Genomic DNA, 20,935 nt, shown 5'->3' on the forward strand with positions numbered 1-20,935 from the left:
TGGATGGGGCCTCCTCCCGAGTAATCTGGCAGATCTCCGTTGCTGTTGTCTTTTCTCTGTTCTGCGTGCTCTCGGATACACCACAGAAGGCAGCTCCTCCCCCTCCTCTTCACTGACCTGCAAACTGTCCCCAGCCGAACTCTATTTCGGTCGGCAGTTCAGAGTCATTAATTAACCCTGTTCCTGACATGACTTCTTGGATTATACTCCTCTGTTTCCGTAAAGATTCTGTCGCATTCATGGTGGAATTGCACTGTTTCCTTGTTAAAGAGGAAGACAAGAATTTCTTGAGGTTTTTTTTTTTCTGGTTTAAAGACAACGGCCCTTCCAGAGGCATTATAGAATACATCTTTAGTAACAGCCCTTCCCCTGCTGTTCCTGCTTATGGGCTCAGACTCTGGAGACAGTTTATGGGTTAAATGTCAGGCAAAAACTGCAAGTAGTCCTTGCTTAATGAACAGCTGCTTAATGACCATTCAAAGTTAGAATGGACTTCAAAAAAGTGTCAGGGTTTTTTTTTTTATTATTATTATTTGATTTATATGCCGCCCTTCTCCGGAGACTCAGGGCGGCTTACAATGCGTTAAGCAATAGCCTTCATTCTTTTGTATATTTATACAAAGTCAGCTTATTGCCCCCATAAACTGGGTCCTCATTTAACCTACCTTAGAAAGGATGGAAGGCTGAGTCAACCTTGAGCCTTGGAGAGATTCGAACCAGCAGAAATTGCAGGCAGCTGTGTTAATAACAGGGTGCACTAAACCCCTATACTATCAACCCTCTATCAAGGGTTCCCACCGATGCCCTAATTAAATCATGAGCCTCAAGCCAAGCTTCAAAAGAAATCCAGTTATTTATTAGGAGCTTCATGCCGGCACGGACCAGATGGAGCCAACTCTGACCTTAGTTAATTCACGCTTTGCCTCCGACCCTGCTTCCCCCTCCACCCCCAATATGCGTCATCAGCCACATTCCTAACGAAGCAATTTTGTGGGTTGTAAAAGTCACTCCCCTCCGGCCACTGTGGGTTTCCGTGGAGATGACCTCGGCGTATTGGTTGGAATGTGCCTTGTTTTGACTGAGATGCCAGCTCCTCGATGCAGCTGCAAAGTTTGCTTTCCCATCCCCCTTGCCTATGGCAACTCGAGAGCTGGTCAGGGATGCTTTGTGAGTTGACAAAAAGATACTTACGATCCAGCCTCAAAGTTATGACTGCTGACCCCCTCCCAATGTGGTCACCTGATCACATTTTGGGTGCTTGGCAGCCAGTTCACATTTACGACCAGTTGCAGTGTTCCATGGTCACAGGACTGCAATTTGCAACTTTTTTGCTGCTTTCTGGCAGAAACCTACAAAGAACACCTATTGGATATGCTGTATTTGCATAATGATCTCACTATTCACTTAACAGTTGCATTGATTCCTTCATGAAATTACAAGAAAAGTCGTAAAATCGGATCATGTGATGCTGCCTCAATTTACAACTACAACAATTTATGACTAAAATTCCAGGCTCCCTTGTGGTCACAAGTCAGGGGCTGCCTGGTGGTTGTTCATTTGGGGGGGACGTGCCAGAGGCAGGGCAGCAAGTGCAAGGGAGGCCCTTTTGCAAAGAGTCAGCAGTTTCCCCCAGTCGTGGGGCTGAGGAGAGGGTGGCCCAATTGCTGTTGACTCACAAGGTGGGAGGAAAACGATCTGGAGCAGGTAAGCAAGCAGACCGACAGATTGACAGGCTGATATCCAGGGCTGCAGTAGGAACACCTTGACCGTCATACAGATAGTCCTCGACTTAAAAGAGTTCATTTAACGACCATCCAAAGTTACAACGGCCCTGAAAAAAGTGACTTATGGCGGTTTTCCACTCTTATGATGGTTGCAGCATCCCCAAGGTCATGTGATCAAAACTCAGATCTTTGCTGGTTCATATTTATGATAGTTGGAGTGTCCTGAGGAATCATGTGATCCCCTTTGGAGACCACCTGATCAGCAAATTCAGTGGGGAACCAAAATTCACTTAACAACCGTGTTACCAGCTTAACGGCTGCAGTGATTCACTTAACAGCTGTGGCAAGAAAGGTGGGAAAATGGGGAAAACTCCACTTAACAAATATCTCACTTAAAACAGAAATTTTTGGGCTCAATTGCTGTCACAATTTGAGGACTCCCTGTACTTCTCTGCAGAAGAGCAACTAATCTCACTCGGTTAGATGTTGGAGCATCTGAAGGGAAGTTTGTGAGCATCGGAAGAGCCTGTAGCTCTTCTGTGATGCCTGATGGCAACAAGGCCCAGATCTGCCATTTGCCAGTTGGCTTTTCCTTCTCTCCCTCTCCTGACCTCCTTACTCCTTTTCTCTCCACAGCCAGGGAGACGGACACTCCTTCCCCATCCGAGCCCAGAGCGAAGCCCAGAATCCCCTGCTGGCAAACGAGGAGCAGTGGGAGGAAGACGGGATGGAAGATGGCAACCAGCACAGTAAGGGCACCCCGGCCTTTGAGGAGCTGCCGCTTGGGATGTAGGATGAGCCGCTGGCGCAGAGAAGAGGAGGAGGGGGCTATCGTGGGGAAGGGGCTCTGGGACAAAGTGGAGAATTGAGCGAACGGGTGAAAATACTGTTCTGGAAGCTGCACTCGCTCTTATCCAACATTAGAGAGAGACACACACACACTCAGAAGGTGCGCCTGACTCTCAGCACCGCAGATTCCAAGAAAGAATTCCGATAAAGTTCTCAACAGGATTCAGAAGCTCAGAATATCAGTGGCTGGCCAACAGGGAGACAAATAGTTCTCTGCCACACCTATTTGTCTCCGCCCCCTGCCTTTTATCCCCAGGGTGGGGCTTTTATCCCCAGGGTGGGGCTTCGCTAGCAGCGGTGGCTCTTCCGTTCCAAGGACAGGTCCATAGCTTCCTGCTGCTCTCCTCTGCCTTCTGCGCATCCACTCATCAGACACGGGACCCAGCTGTTCCTCTTCTTCCTCATCAGCCACCTCCAGACCTGGGGGCTATTGCCTCTCCATCTGGGGGATGATTGATGGCCCAGGCTCCGCCTCCGTCTTTATCCCTGCCAGCTCCATTCCCTCTTTCCCCTTGGAGCTCTCCGATTGCCTTGACACTGGCCCCGACTCCCACTCCACTACCTCATCACATTTGGTAGCCGGAGGGGCTGGCGACTGACAGGCCACATCAACATTTCTCTGTTCCTGATAGCTGGGGAATTCTGGGAATTAAAATCCACACTATCAATCCTGCCCCAACTTGGTCTCTTAAACAAGAGCAACCCTCGACTCCATTTGGTGTGAAAGGTTTACTTTATTAAAGGCCAAGTAGATTATAATACAGCAAAGCCAGAACTGAGGTTCGCGTGCCAAACTTTCCCGGTTAACTTTTCCCTGTTTGTCCCTTCCCATTGTTCATCCCTCATTGTCCAATCATAGTCAAATAAGATGTTTTGGGAAAGGTCTCTTCAACTGTAGAGTAGGCGATACGGAGGTACATGCCTTTCCTAGCTCTCTGACCTTGATGTTGTGTCTCTCGGTACGATGAATCCTTAGTTTTCCCCACTTCCCATCCAGCTCCCTCCCGCCCCCCATAGTCAATGGCAGACTAGCAGCTAGCAAATGCAAAGCACAGCTGTGAGGTGCCAGTTCTGACACACACATCTTAAAGTTGCTAAGGTTGACAAACACTGTTCTGTACATTGGGGGGGGGGAGAGAAAAAATGGGCATCAGACATCCAAAAGTCATAGGGGTCGGGGGTGGGTGGGAGTCAGCAATCCTAGGCCAGTCATTCTTATGCAGCAGAAACAGAGATGCCCTTCTTACAGCCCCTTCCTCATCATTGAGGCAGATTTAGGGAACAATTGGAGAATAGCCTTCCCATTGCATTCTGGGCCAGTTAGTTTTCAAGTAGTTTTCAAGGGTAGCCCCATGTGGGGTGCTTTGCAGTAGTCAAACCTTGAGTTGACTTCCTGGAGTTATTCATTCAGTTTACATTTGATAGAGATACAAGTTGAGTCTTCTGTGGGCATGCATACGTACATGGAACATACTTTGTAAATCACAAAGTATGTTCCATGACCGTGTTTCTCCATGTTGTTCTTCTTGCAAAGGAACCAGTAGTTCCAGTGCAGAGTCCCTTCTTCCCTTTACATTTTGCTTGAAAAACAGGGTTTTAGGAGATGAAGAGTGCTGCAATCAGTTATTTTAAAAAGTTACTCCTGTTCTCTGCATCCAACTGAAGGCCGCTTTGTTTACCAATCAAGTCCTATTCACCAGGGGACTCGAGAGGTTGCCCTCAAGATCAGATTGATTGCAGGATTGGGGAACGGCTTGTCTTCCTGCTTGGGGTGGGGGGTTAATGGCCCAGCTGAAAGGGGAGCAAAGGGACCAAGCTGTAAATCTCCAGGGCATCTTTGGCAAAGTTTAAGAAAGGCAGGGTAAGGGTGCACGTGCCCATACTTACCTAAAGACGTATACAAACTCAGGATCTGAAAGTTGTAAACCTTTTGGCTGCAGGCCTTCCAAATAATTTTTTGCCAAATTTGCTTTTGAATGGTTTAAAAGGGAACCGTTATTAAACACAGAATTGGGAAGTAATCACAGTAATCGTACCGAATTCTAGTTGCATGCGAAGGACATGCAATCTTCCTATGAGTTAGTAGAGTGTGGTCTCCAGCAGGCCATTCCAAACCAAATAGACCCCCACCCTACCCCAGCCTAGGAAAATTGGGCTCCACAACTACTGTGGGAAGACAACCCTGAAGGAAGAGCAATCTCTGGCTGACTTGAGTGGGCTTGTTTTCTTTGTCTGTCCAGATTACCAGTCACGGACTTCTCTTTCCATCGAAATGGAGACGTAGCGGCTTTGAAGAGCTGAGTTGTGCAACTCATGAGCTCTGGTAAGTGTTTAGCACTCCTCTTTCAGTTAATTTTTCTTTCATGAGATACTCGATCTGGACGTCTTGCCTCCAGAAGTCAGAACTCCTGGAGTGAGCAGTGAGTTAGCCCTGCAGAACTGCATTCTAACCACTGTGCCACCCAAAGTTGCTGCTGGGTGCCAGGTTGGGAAGCGCTGAACTGGAGTTCAGTATTAGTAGTGTGCCACAAAGTCCTGGCAGCAGTGGTGAAATCTAAAATTTGTTACTACCGGTTCTGTGGGCGTGGCTTGGTGGGGGGATTATGTGACTGGGTGGGCGTGGCCAATTTTTTTTTTTAACTTTTAAAAGCATTTTTTCTACAACTTCTTCGGCGAAGAGGTTGTAAAAAAATGCTTTCAAAAGGCTCTGACGATCCCAGCTGATTGGCAGAGGCTTTTTTTTCTTTTAAAAGCCTCTGCCATCAGGCAACTCAGCTTGGATCATCAGAGGCATTTAAAAGAAAAAAAGGGTTTTTTTCTTTTAAAAGCTTTTGACGATCCCAGCTGAGCCACGCAATCATCAGAGGCTTTTTGTTTTTACTTTTAAAAGCATTTTTTGGCCGAGAGGTTGTAGAAAAAATGCTTTTAAAAGTAAAAAAAAGCCTCTGATGATTGTGCAGCTCAGCTGGGTATGGGGGATGGGGGGGGGCAGGGATTTTTGCTACCGGTTCTCCGAACCACCCACCTCCATTGCTACCGGATCGGGTGATCCAGTCTGAACCGGGAGCATTTCACCCCTGCCTGGCAGGTTTGGTGCAGGAGTGCCAGCAGGTCAAGGTCTCGCCTTCTGGAGCTTGCCTAGAATCGGTGCTGGGTTGGCCCCAATTCAGATTTGATTCATCCAGGGGTGTCTTCGGCCCAAATGCTCTTACACAGCCAAGTCTACCTGACACACACACCCCGCCCCCAAGTGGAAAGTGTGAGCTTTTCTGATGCTGCCTTGTGCTCTTGGGGAGAAAGCTGGATAGACGTCTATCAAATAGAAGAGGCAGATTTTGTGCTTCAGAAGAAGTTGACTAACCGCTTGCAAATGATTGTGATTTAGAAGACCCAGGAGGCTTTTCCGGTAACTATTTCACCACAAGCCATTTGCTTGCAGGAAACCCACCGTCAACTGACGGTGCCACCCTCTGCCACATTGGCTGATGGATGAGTCTGCTCTTGAGCAAGACATCTCCTGATGGCACAGATATCTTTACACAAAACCAACCGCAGAGCTGAGAAGCATTTTTCTAAACCTTCTTGATTAGTCTAAACAACGGAAGCTCAGTATCTATGGAGATTCTCCATCATCCAGATCACGGTTGTCCCAAAGTTGCTGTTTTCAAGAGGCAACTGGACTTTCTGATTTTTCTTTGAAGACGTTTCGCTTCTCATCCAAGAAGCTTCTTCAGCTCTGACTGGATGGCGGGGAATGGAAGGGTTTATACTCCTTGCAGACAGTTGGTCATTTGCATTCTTTTAAAAGAATACAAATGGCTGTCTGCAAGGAGTATAAATCTTTCTGTTCCCCACCATCCAGTCAGAGCTGAAGAAGTTTCTTCAATGAGAAGCGAAACGTCTTCAAAGAAAAACCAGAAAGTCCAGTTGCCTCTTGAAAAAAGCACCTTTGGAAGCTTAATACATTTTCAGAAAAGATCTCAAACGTTCCAAGCACAAGTGCAAGAAAGTGTTCTGGGCCAGCTCCCCAAACAAAACATGGCAAACCCCCTGAAGTGAACTCAGTAATTCCTTTATTAGGAGTGCCGGCAGCCCCAGCAAAAAGTTTCTCGCTCACTGCAGGCTAACAAGTCTGTCCAGCCAGAAGATGAATAGTTGTCTGCCACATCTACTCGTCTCCGGCCCCTGCCTTTTATCCCCAGAGCTAGGGTGGTGGGGCCTCGCTAGCAGCAGTGGCTCTTCCGTCCCAAGGACGGGCCCATAGATTTCCACTGCTCTCCTCTCCTCTGCCTTCTGTGCATCTGTGCGTCAGGCACTGGACCCAGCTGTTCCTCCTCTTCCTCATCAGCCACCTCCAGACCTGGGGGCTGTTGACTCTCCATCTGAGGGCTGACGGACGGCCCAGGCTCCGCCTCTGCCTCTCTCTGCCAGCTCCATTCCCTCTTCCCCCTCAGAGCTCCCAGGTTGCCCTGATGCTGGCCCTGATTCCCACGCCACCTCCTCCTCCTCCTCTGATTCGGCTGCTGGAGGGGCTGGCAGCCGACAGAAAGAATGGAGGAATTCCATCCAATGAATGTGAAAATATGAGAGAGGGATAGAACTTGCATTCAGGGAAGATGGAAGACAAGACTATTGCTGAGCACATTGTAAGCCGCCCTGAGTCTTCGGAGAAGGGCGGCATATAAATCAAATTAAAAAAAAAAGACCGTTGTCTCCTGTACCAATGCCACCAGTTGGCTTGGATTTTGGCTCCCATGAGAAAGTTGAACGGCTGAAGGACAAGAGTGCGACGTTATAGAAACTACAATCCATAAAGGGATACAGGTAGTCATCGATTTACAATCATTTGTTTAGCAACTGTTCAAAGTTACAACGGCACTGAAAAAAGTGATGCAGACTGGTTCTTGCACTTATGACCGTTATGATCAAAATTTGGGTGACAACCAGCATCTACTTACAGGAAGCGGGGCTCTACTAATGAGCACACAATCCACTTAACAACCGCAACGCTTCACTGAATCATCCTGGCAGAAGAGGTTGGAAAATCGGACTTAACAATGCTTAGCAATGGAAATTCTGGCCCCAGCTGTGGTCGTAAATCGAGGACTACCTGTATTGTGCTTCTTAGTTTTGGAAAGGGGCAGCCAAAGACGTGGGCAAAGGTAGGGAACGTGGGGTCATGTCACTTCTTTTTAAACTTTAAGTTACAGCAAACACGAGGAAGGGGGTGGGGGTGGGGAAGAGGAATAGTTCCTTTGGAAAGCAGGATTCCAGGTCCAACTCAAATCGATTGGCGCTTTCCTTTCCTTTGGAGTTTTTGCCTCCCCAATTAAAGATTTTGTTCCGGAACATCAAACAGCAGCTGCTGATGAATACTTTTCATCCCGGAAAGGAAAGCGCTGCCTTCTGCCCCCTCCTCCCACCTGCTCTGATCTCGATCATTATGAGCACATCTGCAGGTGCGGTTTCCTTTCTATTTCAACGTGCGCATTAAATGCAGGGCTGCCTAATGTCGTGTCGCGTTGGGTCCTTAGGAGTAGAATAGAAATTCTTTTAATTAGACTCATTCTTATTCCTTTCTTTTCCTGCAACCCACTTCACTTCCAGCTTCCTCCCTGTCTCATTAGCTTCCTCTGGTGATGGAGACTCAGGAGGCAGAAAAGAAAAAAACAGCACTTGGATCAGAAAAAGAAAAGCAACATTGGAGGCTAATTCTCGCTTTCCGAAACGCTTCTTGAGGAGACTGTCCTTGGTGACACTTCCAAGGTTTGCTACACATTATGGATCTTTTTTTTTCAACATGGCAGCTCTGAAGTGATTAAGGCTATTCATGACCTTCTCTTTTTGTACGTCTTACCCAGAAGAAGGGAAAACTGCTTAGTGCAAATGCATTTCCAAGTGCCTTAAGGGGCATTTAGCTAACAGCCTGGACTTCGTGTTGTCTCGTTTTGCCAAATAGGAAGAACAGCTCCGTAAAACGGTGTAGACGGACGGTTAAAACGGTTGAGCAGACGGCTCAAAACAGGAATCATGGCTGCCAAACCAAGTCTTACTGCTAGAGAACGGGGTGAATACTCACTGCTTCTGTAGCCCTAGGAAACCTCCAACACCCTCGGGCCCTAAACGTACTCATCGTCAACTCTTGATTTTGCTAAAGAATCCGGCTCTTTTGAGTTCTCCTTTTTGATGTAAGCACAATCCTCGTTTGTAGGTGGCCTACAATTGTCTGAAATTCATTCAGAACAGCTTCAGCTACTGGACTAGTTTCTGCTATGAAAAAAATAGTCATTGAATTGCACAAGTGACCCCGTATTGGACTGTCCACGGAGGCTCATGTGACTATGGGCATCTTTAGACAGAACTTGCCTCCTTCCTGCAAAAGTCAGCCTGCCAGGGGGAGAAAGTCCGTCCCCTGGTTTTGCACGCAGGGGAAGCCCAGGCCAGCCTCACTTCACGGACTTTTTAAACCCTTTGCATAATCTGATCAGGAATAAGATTTGTGTCTCTCCGTCATTCATTTGTTTCCAAATATTTAAAGAAATTCACGGATAGAAAAGTCCAAAAGGCTGGGCTTCCCCCTGCCCCTTTAACTTGAGTGCTGGGTGACTTGATCTCAAATGTTGGTGTTGCAAGAAGAGGTTTTGATCCGTGGGTTTCCCACCCCCCCAAAAAGATTTTTTTTTCCAGGCTTTGACTATGCAGAAATAGGTTCTTATCTTCCCTCTTTAGAACTTTGGAGAAGAAAGCAGCCCAGCACCATAATAGGAGGTGATTGGAAATAGGTTGTAGACGTCAACCATTTTGCACAATCCACAGGATCAGGGAGGTGGGCTGGTGGTGGAGCTCCAGTGTCTGGAGCTAAACTAACTTCCCCCAGTGCCAAGATGGTGTCACCAATCCAGGCAACTGCATTTCTCTGCTTCTGCTACATTTCGCTTCCCCACCCACATAAGCAGATGAAAGTTGAGCTCTCTCCATAGAAGCCCATTCCAGTACTACCTGGGTAGTACCTCCATTCCACTGGGGCCATCAGATCATTTTTAAAGAAGACTTTTAACAAAGTTCTGCAGTCGGAAGAGGCAGCCCACCACATTTATAGTGGCTAGGACTTCCTCAAAGATTTGCCCGGGACCTCTGTGGCTTTGCTTGCGGTGTATCTTTTGGGGTTTTGGAAATGCCCTTGCTAAGAAGTAACCCGGTTTCATAGCTGCACAAAGGGCTTCCTTTGTGCAGTGGCATCCTTTGCTGATTCTCTAGAGGAGACCTCCCAAGAGTCGGCCTCCAGAATAGACTAGGGCTAGGCTGTTAAAAAGCACGACTTTTTCTCAATGCAGAAAGGCGCCAGCCAGAGAAACTGAAGCAGACAGAAATCGTAGGGCAAATATTGAAGCTTTACTCATTTCAATAGAACTAGTTTAAACATTTTTTCTGCTGATTATATTAGTCCTTTGAATGCTATACATTTTAAGCAAAATAGACATTTGCGTGGGTCCACATGTAACACTTATATTCTTCCCTAGTTAGACTTCATAACGGTGCTGTCAATCACTTGCAATGTGTTTCCCTTTCTAAAAAGACTCTTTTCTAATTAACAAATTAACAAACGCAGCTCCACTCCAACGTTTCAAAAAGATAATCTACTAAAACACTAGATCATGTATTTGGGGGACTAATTTTTAATGACGTGTCCCCAACTTCATGGACCTACGTGAGAAAAGCATCTCAGCTGCTACTGAACATTTCTCAGGTCCACTCTGTTAACATTATCAGGAGGTGTTCGGCTTCGTTGATCTCTCACTGAAAGGGGGGTCCAGAATTTTGGGAATCTAGCAGGCAGTGACTGGGTAAGGCGTGCCTTAAAAAATCTCCAAAGCCGTGTCTGATCAGCGTGAGTCTTACGGGGCCTAGAAGGAATGGCCTGGTCAACTACCCTTTGAATTTCAGGCATTTCTTCATGCCCCAAATTTTCAACTGTTTTTAGACATTCTTGAATTAGGGACATCAACAGCAGAGGGAAGTGAAGATCCTGGCACTTCTGGACCTTGGCATTAGTCCCAAATAAACAATCGGCTAGCAGCAACTATAGTTGTAGCCCAGTGTTGCTCAACCTTGCTGATTTTTTAGGTGTGTGGACTTCAACTCCCAGAATTCCCCTAGTGAGCGTGCTGGCCGGGGAATTCTGGAAATGGAAAACCACACATCTTTTAAAGTCAGCACGAAACACCATTGTAAGCCATTATCAAGGCAATGAGCAGTCCAAGCACTCTTCTGCTTAACAGTTGTGTGAAGAAACAGCTAGGGAAGGTGGGTTCTTTAGCCGTGATTGAAAAGCCGTGAAAGGTACTAAAGGGAAAATGACTGTTTGTCTGCAAAAGCGGCTCTCAAATGCCCTGCTTCGTTTACCTTTGTGGAGCAGTGATTATGATCCACAGGAACCGTGTCATCATTTGCTTCCAGGAAAACTATACCTGCACTCACTAATATTTCTGCGTGGTTCTCCATAAAACAGCTTTTTGTGGGCCTATGCCTTTGCATAATTATTTATTTGGTGATGGGAACCAGTTTGCTTGAGCCAGGCCTGCTTAGAACTTCTTGAACTCAGATGATTTCCAAAGCTTCCCTCACCTCAGCAGCCTAATTGAAGGATAAAGTCTACTTGGTGTTCTTGGGGCTAAATCATTGGGAGGAAAACAAAAACAAGAACCCTTTGTGCAGCTAGTATAACTCACCCAATCTGTTCTACGCAGGGAAAACTCCAGTAGGCCTGAAGTCTTTTTCTCTTAGCAGCCTCTCCCAAACTCCCCTCCAGCTGTGGCACCTCTTCTCTGCCAGCTTCCTTGGGAGCTGGGCAGCTGTTGATCTTGAAATGGCAAAGTGGAATACGTGCAAATTATATTTTTAAATAATTTTGGGGTGAGGGAGAACTGCTTAATTTAATAAAATTAGATATGATCAGGTGACCAAAAATAAATTCTCTTTGGAAACATCTGACCAACTGGCTTGTAGCAAGCGAATGGGCTTGTTAAATCAGGTTAGGAAGACTTCAGCCCCAGTAATTCCTCAGAATCAAAGGCCTCCTAATGCCCATCCCTGCAAAGCAGGGTTGTAAAAGAGCTTCCACAAGTTATGGGAGGATTTTGTTTGGGTTTTTTTTTTTTTTGCATGATAGATTACAGAGCCAGTCCCCTCTACTAATAGTGCTGTATCTGTATGCATTTCATTGCCAAATTAACCCATTTTCATTGTTGCACAAATACTGTACCCTGAATCCTTGCAGTACAGGTAGTCCTCGACTTACAACAGTTCATTTAGTGACTGTTCAAAGTTACCACAGCACTGAATAAAAGCGATTTATGACCGTTTTTTAGACTTATGACCATTGCAGCATCCCTATGGTCAGAGTGATTTACATTCGGATGCTCGAGAGGTGGTTCATATTTATGACGGTTCCAGTGTCCTGGGGTCATGTGATCCCCTTTTGCGACCTTCTGACAAGCAAAATCAATGGGGAAGCCAGATTCACTTAACAACCGTCTTACTAATTTAACGACTGCACTGATTCACTTAACAAACGTAGAAGAAAAGTCGTAAAATGGGGTCAAGCTAACTTAACAAATTTCTCACTTAGCAAACATAGATTTTGGGTTCAATTTTGGTCGTAAGTCGAAGTCTACCTACAGATTGGCACAAATTGAGAAAACCTACCTAAGGGTCAAACTAACGAAGCATCTTGTCTGAATGGCGCTGCTAAACCTGGCCCATTATGCAAGAATAGTGGAAACACAAGTTGAACTGACTTTTTGGACCTTCCCTGCATTTAGTGCCCTCCAGAAGGACTGGGATGATGGCTGGGAGTACTTTCCTCATGCGCTGGCATGCTGGCTTCCAGACTGGGAAAGGCTGTTTCGTAATTAAAGCAACTTTTTCAGTTTATTGGGATAAAAGTGTGTTTGTTGGAATACTTTGCACCAACCAGTATTGCCACTTTCAGTCCTTATCCAATTGCTGCAGGTCATTCTGGTTTTCATGTACTCACATGAGGACCCAGGATATGGAGACGCCCAAAACCCGAAACAATTAAACAAATGTTCTGAAGAGCAGACAGTATTTTCTTCTCATTTTAGATAATGAGAAGTCATTAAATGTTTATGCTACCCGACTCCCAGCGACTCTGGATGGCTCACAACAATCTGCCTGTTAACCGACGGCACAGACCCAAGAATTTGGCAGTGTTCTGTCTAGAAATAATATAACTAGTATTTGGTAATCTAGTTAGCCTTTTTTTGTGATTTCTTAGGACCAACTGAAATTCAGCAGCAGGGAGGAAGAGTAGAAATAAGACTATTTGCAAACATATTCTTTTGAGTATCAGGAAGAAATTGAAAGACCTTAAATGGCTACTATAGCAGTGTTTCTCAATCACTTTAAGCTGGGTGGGACTTAAATTCCCAGAATTCTGGGAGCTGAAGTCTACCCACCTTAAAATGGCCAGGTTGAAAAACACAGTTCTATAGCATTTGAATTATGATCCAATATTGTAATGTTTGTCTCTAGATTCCTATTGTTTATTAGTTTTATGGTTGCAAGCAACTAGGTATAATTTTTATACATTATTTAAGCCATTTTTAAAGCAGTCACGGGTGTGCAAGAGGCCACACATTTTCATCAATCTAAACGTAATTTAGGGTTGTGAATTGATTATGAGAAGTACCTTCTTCCCAGTATCTGGACTCATTTGTGGCAAATCTTGCCTTGTGTTGCGGAACAAAATAACTTGTGTACTGGAACTATAAAATTTGCACCTTGTCCAGCATTATTCATGGAACCGGTTGGCATTGATGTATGTGGAACTTTTCCATGCTGGAACGTCCCAGGTTCAGAAACTTCTTAAAGGCTTCCACAGTTCCACATTGCCCATATTTCCCTGGGCATAAAATGTCCTTCTGAGAAGATTGAGCAGCAGAGAGCGGTCCTCGGAATCCAACCTGAGGATCTTTGCAAACAACATGCATCCCATTCTCACCACAAAACTGAAAGCATCCCATTGGTGTCTGCTAAGGACAGCGAGACAAATGTAGTTAGGTAGGAAATCTGTGCTTTAAAAATTGGCCTTCTGTATATAGCTTAATTTTGGAGATCATCAGAATTGTTGAATAATATCGTCATTGCATGCTGGTATAGTGAAAGAGTCAGCTAGTACGATGTAAGAAATGTTTATTTGGTCCCAGCCTATAACTCTTTCTCATGTAACGTGTGGTGCACAACTGAAAGCCTGTAGTACAGTGGTCTAAAGCACTATTAACATCTGCTGCTTGCAATTACTGCAAGTTCAAGTCTCACCAGGCTCAAGGTTGACTCAGCCTTCCATCCTTTCAAAGGTAGGTAAAATGAGGACCCAGATTGTGGGGGCAATAAGCTGACTTTGTATAAATATACAAAAGTATGAAGGCTATTGCTTAACGCATTGTAAGCCGCCCTGAGTCTCTGGAGAAGGGCGGCATATAAATTAAAGCAAAAAAAAAAAAAAAAAGCACAATTTGCTCTACTTGTAACAAGACAGGACCGTGACGTATCTGTAATGACAAATTGAATGTGACATACATACCATTCCTTTCTCCTCACCTGGGTGGGGAAAAATATATTAGAGAGGCAGGGACATACAATAGCTCAGTGTTTCTCAACCTTGGCAGCTGGAAGATGGCTGGACTTCAACTCCCAGAATTCTCCAGCCAGCTTTTTTCCAGCAACCAAGGTTAAGAAACATTGAGTATCCTCTCTACCCCCTTCTCAACTTTTGGGGAGATCTAATATAGCTGCACTCCCCCATCTGTCTGTGACCCATCAGCACTTAAGATATGCAGAACAGGGCTGTGAGTACCACCAAAGCTGCTTTAGCTCAATTTCTTGAAATGTCTGCCTTGTAATAATGCGCCAGTACAAGCAAAAGAGGTTTGCTGTTTTGCCAGTCCCGCTGCTTGCTTCCCATCACAATAAAACATATCAGGACCTACATGAAAACACTGATAAATGCATTAATATATTAAGAGAAAGAATATGGCTGTGTTGGTCACAGCTGATGGAGAAAGAGAGCTGATTTTACCATCGTAGAATTTTTAAAGTTGGTTGTGTTTCTTATAGCAGAGTTGTAGATGAGTCTCTTGTTGGTTTAAGAAGAAAATTAAACATTTGAGGCAGAGGATTCACTTGAAGGTACCAGTTATTTCTCAAAAATACTTCCCACTTAATACACTGGAGTTAGATTTCAATTCTTTCTCTGAGCTTTTAAGAGTGGTTTAAATAATAGTTACTTCCTATGACAGGGAGGAAAGATTACTGAGTGAAAGACTACATGTAGGTAAGTAAGGAACGGATGAATCCGGTCAAACGTTTGCATGAGCCACCAGCAGCTATTGATTTGACTGCACTTTTGCAAAATACTTTTGCCAAGTCTTTTTGTTTTAATCATTAAGGGATGTTGTAAAATTGCACTAACCTTTAGTTTGGATATTACTGATTAATGGTCTCGGGGGTGGCAGCAAATTGCACAGCCCTTTATTCTATACTTTTAAATATTTTGTTCATTATCTAGAGTAATTCCTTCCTGGCTTTTTCTTTGGTATTGTATAATCAAGATACAATTGTTTCATTGATGATATTTCCCCATTTGATTTTATCATGAGAAGCATACAAAATGGATCACTTAAGTAGAGTATAGTGGAGCATAATCATTCCTAAGGATTGTATCATATTCTGCTGTTCATGTTGGGTCTCCTGAATGTTTAACGGTTACATTCTCTCAGGTTCATTAACTGAAAAATGTATGTTTGTGATCATGTAGCAGTCTAAAGCATGGAAATATTTTACAATAAAAATGTTTTGTAGAATCACATGTGAATATTTAAATATGTTAAAATGTATTGTGTAATGCTGCATTTTTTAAAATTCAAGTACCAGGAGTCCAGAGTGGGTTAATGAATTTCTCTTGCTTAGCATGAAGTATTCTGCCATTCTGATTTAGCTTATTTTTACTCGGGGTCTGTTAGTCACAGACTGAGTTTCCAACCAGGGGACATCTCACCCACCCATCTCTCTTTAAGGTTTTAGCAGTAATGTCCAATACCTAAACATATTTTAGTAAGAAGTAAAACATGCTCTTAAAGAAATGAAAATAAATATCCTTAGGTCTAATGATGAACAGAAAAATGAAAGTTAACAGAACTAGAACATTCCTGTTTTTTTTTTCCCAAAAGATGCAAATGATTTGTGGTTGTAGGATACCAGCTGATCAGCAACAGGAGACAATTACTGATAGATCATAGCCAAGCTAAAAATATTGTCCGGACAGTGACCTACAACGGGTGATATACAGCAATGATTTCTCTGAAATGGTTTGCTTTAAAATTGTGTACAAGTCACCTGTAATGAAATGAAACATTACTTTTGTCTTTAATTGTTCTCATTCTCTATTAATTGTATTTAATTTAAAAATCAATAAGATTTATTATCAAAAGAAAACTAGCTGACCTGTGGTATAAAAATCTGAGCAACCACCAGATGGCAGAAAAAACGAAGCATTTTCTGTATCCCTTTGCTACCCTGGGGTGGGTATTCAGAATTCTGCAACCCAGATCTGATGGGCATGCATTGCCTCTTCCATTAATCCATATATTCATATGTGAGCAAGTGTGAGCAGTGTAATGTTTTGGACACATCCTCTTTTGAATTGTGCCTGCATTTTGTTTGCACATCTTTATTACAGTTACATAACTCCTATACAGTTTAAGAATGCAATCTACAAAAACTAAAATCATATCCCAAGACTGGCACAAATATGTCAACGGTTTCTAGTGAAAAATCCATCTGTTCCAGGAAAAGGTGCAGTTGCATTATAAAAACAATGAAAAATACAGACAATGGTGCCTTCACAGTTTTTATTTTACTGTTGCAATCAGCCAAATTGGCTACAAAGAATAAATAAAGTAGAGGGCAGCAATTTGAATAACCCAACATTAGATTTCTGTGATCTGCTTTATTGCCCCATCTCATTATTAAAACAAAAACTAGACTTAAGATCAAGTATCTATCCATTTAAATAAAAAATTAGTGCAGGTCAACTATTTCCACCTTTGGACAAAAAAAACAAAAAACAAAAACAAAAATCCGAAGATGTTAAATATTCCCAGATACCTCCACTTCAAATTATAAAATGTAGAAAAATGGTATAATATCTTACAGTAACAAAACACAAACGGGTTAAGTACTTCAGTCTGTTCCAAAATACTTCTGCCCAAAATGTGTAGGTGCGACTGGATGAACCTCTGTTGTCAAAATTGTGATATCTGGAAATTCCTGGATTATTGATTTGGCACCTTAAAAAAAAAAGAAAACTGAATTATATATGTAGCTATGTTGATTTTCTACTTCTGGAATGTGCCCTTATCCAATTATTATAAGCTTTAATCAAAAGTTGACATAAATTCCTTTTTTCCCCCTTTCCCAGTATTTTGTGAATTCAACAGGTGCATTCTCTTTGGACATATAGCTAATTTCTATATGAAAGCTTACATGTGACAGTTTCCACAGCTGTCAACAAGAAATTCAATTATACTTCTATAATACAGAAATGACACTCTGGAATATTCTTATTTGTATAAGAAAAGAAACTTAGATGGCTCCTCATAGGCATCAAACAGACACACCATTCCTTTCGTTTAATCTGGCTTTTCTAACATGAAAGGATTTCACTACGTAGGAATGTTGAAAATCTTTTCAAATGTTCAAGGATTATATTCATAATTATTCACTCCATCTCAACTTGTATCTACAATATTTTGAAGATGCTCACATCCATGCCTTTTCTGAAGTACACCAAAGACAGTCTGTTTTTCAAAATCTTGCAGCAGACGAGTTAAGATTATGTTTCTCCATGTAACAGATTGCTTGATCAAGTTCTCATTAGTTTTACATATTCGTTTGGTTGTAGATCTATGCTGAAACATCCCGTCTGCCACTTTTTAAAGAAATCAACTATACTGTTGTATATAGCCTATAATAATTTCTCTGTTCATTTCTAGCATGTGTATGGATCCCCTTAGATGAAACGAGAGCTAAATTCTTTCCCACAAATACCCTTATTTTATGATTTGCTACTGGTTAGCCTGAACTTACCATGGGGAGTAGAGAATAGACTCAGCAGGATTATAACGTTGGGCTGAACCCCGTGTTCTATCAGGACCTTTACGGCCTCGATCACAGTGTTGCCAGTGCCTGATAAATGGGTGGGGGAGGAGTGGAAAGAGGGGGGGGGGAAGAAAGCAGAGGTGAAATATCCAACTGTCTTTTCAAACTTAGTGTGTGTGTCAGAGTCATCTTTCCTTTCGGTATGATTACAACTGGAGTCTAATTGTGGCACAATCTATTCCCAATTCTTTTTGAGAAACTTCTATGAAGGAATTGGCTAAACAGAATAGGAACTTGGGAAAAAATAGTCAATTATCAAGTATCTCATGAAGATTTAAAAATCTGTGGAATTCTACATAGCCATGCCATCACTTAAATTAGCAAACTCCCATTATTTGTTTTATATGAATAGACACATCTTACTCAATATGTGCAGCATAGGATCAATGTTTTGCCAGCTCAATTAGATTAAGGACTATACCCGTGATGGGGCAGCGCTGCTTGTTCTCGGTGGCTGAGAAGGGGGGGGGGGGCAGCGGTTCTCACCCTGCCACTTGCGCCCAGGATTCTGGAGGAGAACCGCCACCCCCGCGCGGTGGGAGGGTCGTGCGCGGGGGGAAGTGGGGTCTCGTACATGCGGGGATGGGCGGGGGGAGTGTGCAGGGGTCACGTTCGCGGGCAGAGCACACGGGGGAGCATTGTATAGGTGTGGCACACGTACACCCGGCCCCCCCATGCTCCCCCCCCGCTTTTGGCACGCCATGGCAAAAAGGTTTGCCATCACTGGACTAGACCTTTCAGCAAAGCATGAAACTTGTGTATTTTGCATCTCCCAAGCAGCTAAGCCTGCCCTCGCTGGCTTATCTCTGTTCCAACCGAGCAGCTGCAGCCCACACAGCTTCTAATACCGTCTTTAAAGCACTCACTCAGAATGGGGTACATGAGGAGGACTTTTCTTCTGTAGATGTCTGGTGGAAATTTTGCATAGTATACTTTGGCTCTCTGGGTCTCCTCGTCGCTCTGGATCAGGATCTTCCCTATTCGTATAGATCGGCAGCAATCGCGCAAGCCCTGTTCCATTGCCTCCCCTTCATTGGGAGAGGAAAAGAGGAAAACGGGATGGGGCAAAGAAGGGCAAGGGGATTACTCGCTTTAAAAACTGGTATTTGCACTCTCAACCTCGTTGCAATTCTATGCCGTTTTCCTAAATAGGGTTGACTCTCTTACATAGGTGAGTCCTGGGCATTGTTTTTCAATCTGCATTCTGGCGTGATTGATAACGTGGTACAATGATCAATAGTAAGAAATATTAACAAGCACACAAGAGAATTTTAAGTGACCTACCGCTTCTCATTATGCTGACCCCACAGTTTCCCTTTTCAAATTTCACTCCTTCATATTTGTACCCTGTTGAAAAGACACAAATATTATTTTTATTTGTTATAAAGAATTTTTTATTCTTATAAGAGTAAAGAAGTTTCTTCAGGAGTTGGTATCCTTCATGTTATTCAGTAGTAAATGTAATAACTTCATTTCCCAGACAGCTTTTACTGCAATGACGTGTTCAAATAAGGAAACAGGAGGTCTTATAAATTTGGAACAGAAAGAAAGGACAATATTGCAATGGTTGACCTTCAGTGATGAGAAATAAAATTTAAGATGCACTTTCATTGCAAACATTTACAGAGGTGTCTCTTTTTAAGCGTTGAAATTTCATTACCATCTGTACAGTAGTCAATTAATAAATTTCCTTTCTAAAATTTAGTCCATACTTTTTTGGAGGGATACACACAGAGAAAGAAAAACTCACTGAGTTGCTGTTGTTGAATAATTAGTTGTGTATGTCTTTCATATTCTGACTCCAAGTCAGAAATCTGAGGAAAGAATCCAGTCACATCTGGAAAGAAGTACCAAAATAACTATGGAAGCTCCCTGACTGGTTTCCTGAAGCCTTCCCCAGCTTTCCAAGAGGTTTGCCCTGTGACTTCCAAAACTGCAGCCTGCATGTAGGAACGAATCAGGTCAAAAAAGCTATTTTAGGCTAATGCATTGAGCAAGATTCCAGGCAAAATTAAGAGAACAACTCTACTTATTATCAGACTATTTATTTACAGACTCTACAGACAACTCTATTTATTTTCAGACTATTGTTCCAATCATATACTGTAGACTCTGGCTTGATAATGCAGCTGGTTCAGCCATTTCTGCCAGAATGAAAAGCCAACTGATGGAATGCAACAGTGCTTCTTGCTTAGAAAACTAGTTTATCATTTTGAACATCTGAAGCTAATTAATACCTAGCCAACCACAGCAGAAACAAACAAACAAACGAATAAACAAAAGACATAGCCAATTTGAACCTGTATGAAAGACCTCTAGGAAATCCCAGGCTGGGAAATCAAAATATATTTAGAGACATGGGTACATGGTTTCTAAGAAAATTACATGGATGTAGTCATGAAAACTCCAGGAAGAATGCTCAGCCTAAAGGGGTTTTTTATCTTCACCTTTACCAGAGCTTAGACTCCTGTTAATAAGATGATAAAATAAGAAACGCAATCTTATTGCTAACTGATCCTATCTGGATCTAATCTATGAATCAGAAAATATAAAGCTCTTGCTTACATAAAAGCTCTCAAACTATATTAGAAGGACGTATTGATACAAAATAGGTGAATTTATCTTCTCCTAGTTAATTATAGTTGCAACATTTCTCAGGCCCACTTGAATCAAATCTAGGGTAAGATGCACAATATCGCAAAGTTCCAATCAGCTGGAAACACAGCATCTCTCAGTCACATGTCACCATTATAATCAGTGCACATTGTTCTGTGTCTGACCTTTTGTTTTTTATCCCCCCTCCTTTACTGAGTAGAAACTCTGAAGAGGAAGGGATTTAAAGAGAGGAAGCAGGCATACAACGGAAATACACATTTAAAGCAATTCACTGCACTGGCAGCTACGAGCATGCTACACAAACAGCCTGGTATATTTCCCATTGTGTGCCTGTTCCCTCTCTTGTTACCCCTTCCTTTCCAACACCTTCCTTTCTGTTCTGCAAGGGTGGGACTGGGGGGGAGGAAAAAAAAGATCAAGCAATCTCTCCTGTGCCTGATCTGATCCCCCCCATGCACAACAGAGAGATTGGAGAGGAAGGGATTACAAGAGAGGAACAATGGGGA

At 43.3% G+C, this 20,935-nt stretch overlaps 2 protein-coding genes across 2 annotated transcripts in view; one reads left to right on the forward strand and one right to left on the reverse strand.

The window, feature by feature from the left end:
* The window catches only part of ZDHHC15 (zinc finger DHHC-type palmitoyltransferase 15), a 44,991-nt gene extending 29,478 nt beyond the window's left edge, over nt 1–15,513 (forward strand). Inside the window, exons 10-12 of the mRNA XM_070951961.1 lie at nt 2,361–2,473; nt 4,814–4,896; nt 12,585–15,513. Coding sequence (XP_070808062.1) covers nt 2,361–2,473; nt 4,814–4,857 — 157 coding nt within the window. The 3' untranslated portion in view covers nt 4,858–4,896; nt 12,585–15,513. The remainder of the gene's footprint in view (nt 1–2,360; nt 2,474–4,813; nt 4,897–12,584) is intronic.
* Nucleotides 15,514–16,489: 976 nt separating this feature from the next.
* The window catches only part of UPRT (uracil phosphoribosyltransferase homolog), a 30,621-nt gene continuing 26,175 nt past the window's right edge, over nt 16,490–20,935 (reverse strand). Inside the window, exons 4-7 of the mRNA XM_070951962.1 lie at nt 19,098–19,160; nt 18,680–18,841; nt 17,742–17,840; nt 16,490–16,942 (exon numbers count right to left, since the gene is read on the reverse strand). Of these exons, the coding sequence (XP_070808063.1) occupies nt 16,836–16,942; nt 17,742–17,840; nt 18,680–18,841; nt 19,098–19,160 (431 nt within the window). The 3' untranslated portion in view covers nt 16,490–16,835. The remainder of the gene's footprint in view (nt 16,943–17,741; nt 17,841–18,679; nt 18,842–19,097; nt 19,161–20,935) is intronic.

The sequence above is a fragment of the Pituophis catenifer genome, unplaced genomic scaffold (genome assembly GCF_029215685.1).
Source record: "Pituophis catenifer annectens isolate HBS135680 unplaced genomic scaffold, rPitCat1.0.hap2 SCAF_11, whole genome shotgun sequence".
NCBI lineage: Eukaryota > Metazoa > Chordata > Lepidosauria > Squamata > Colubridae > Pituophis > Pituophis catenifer.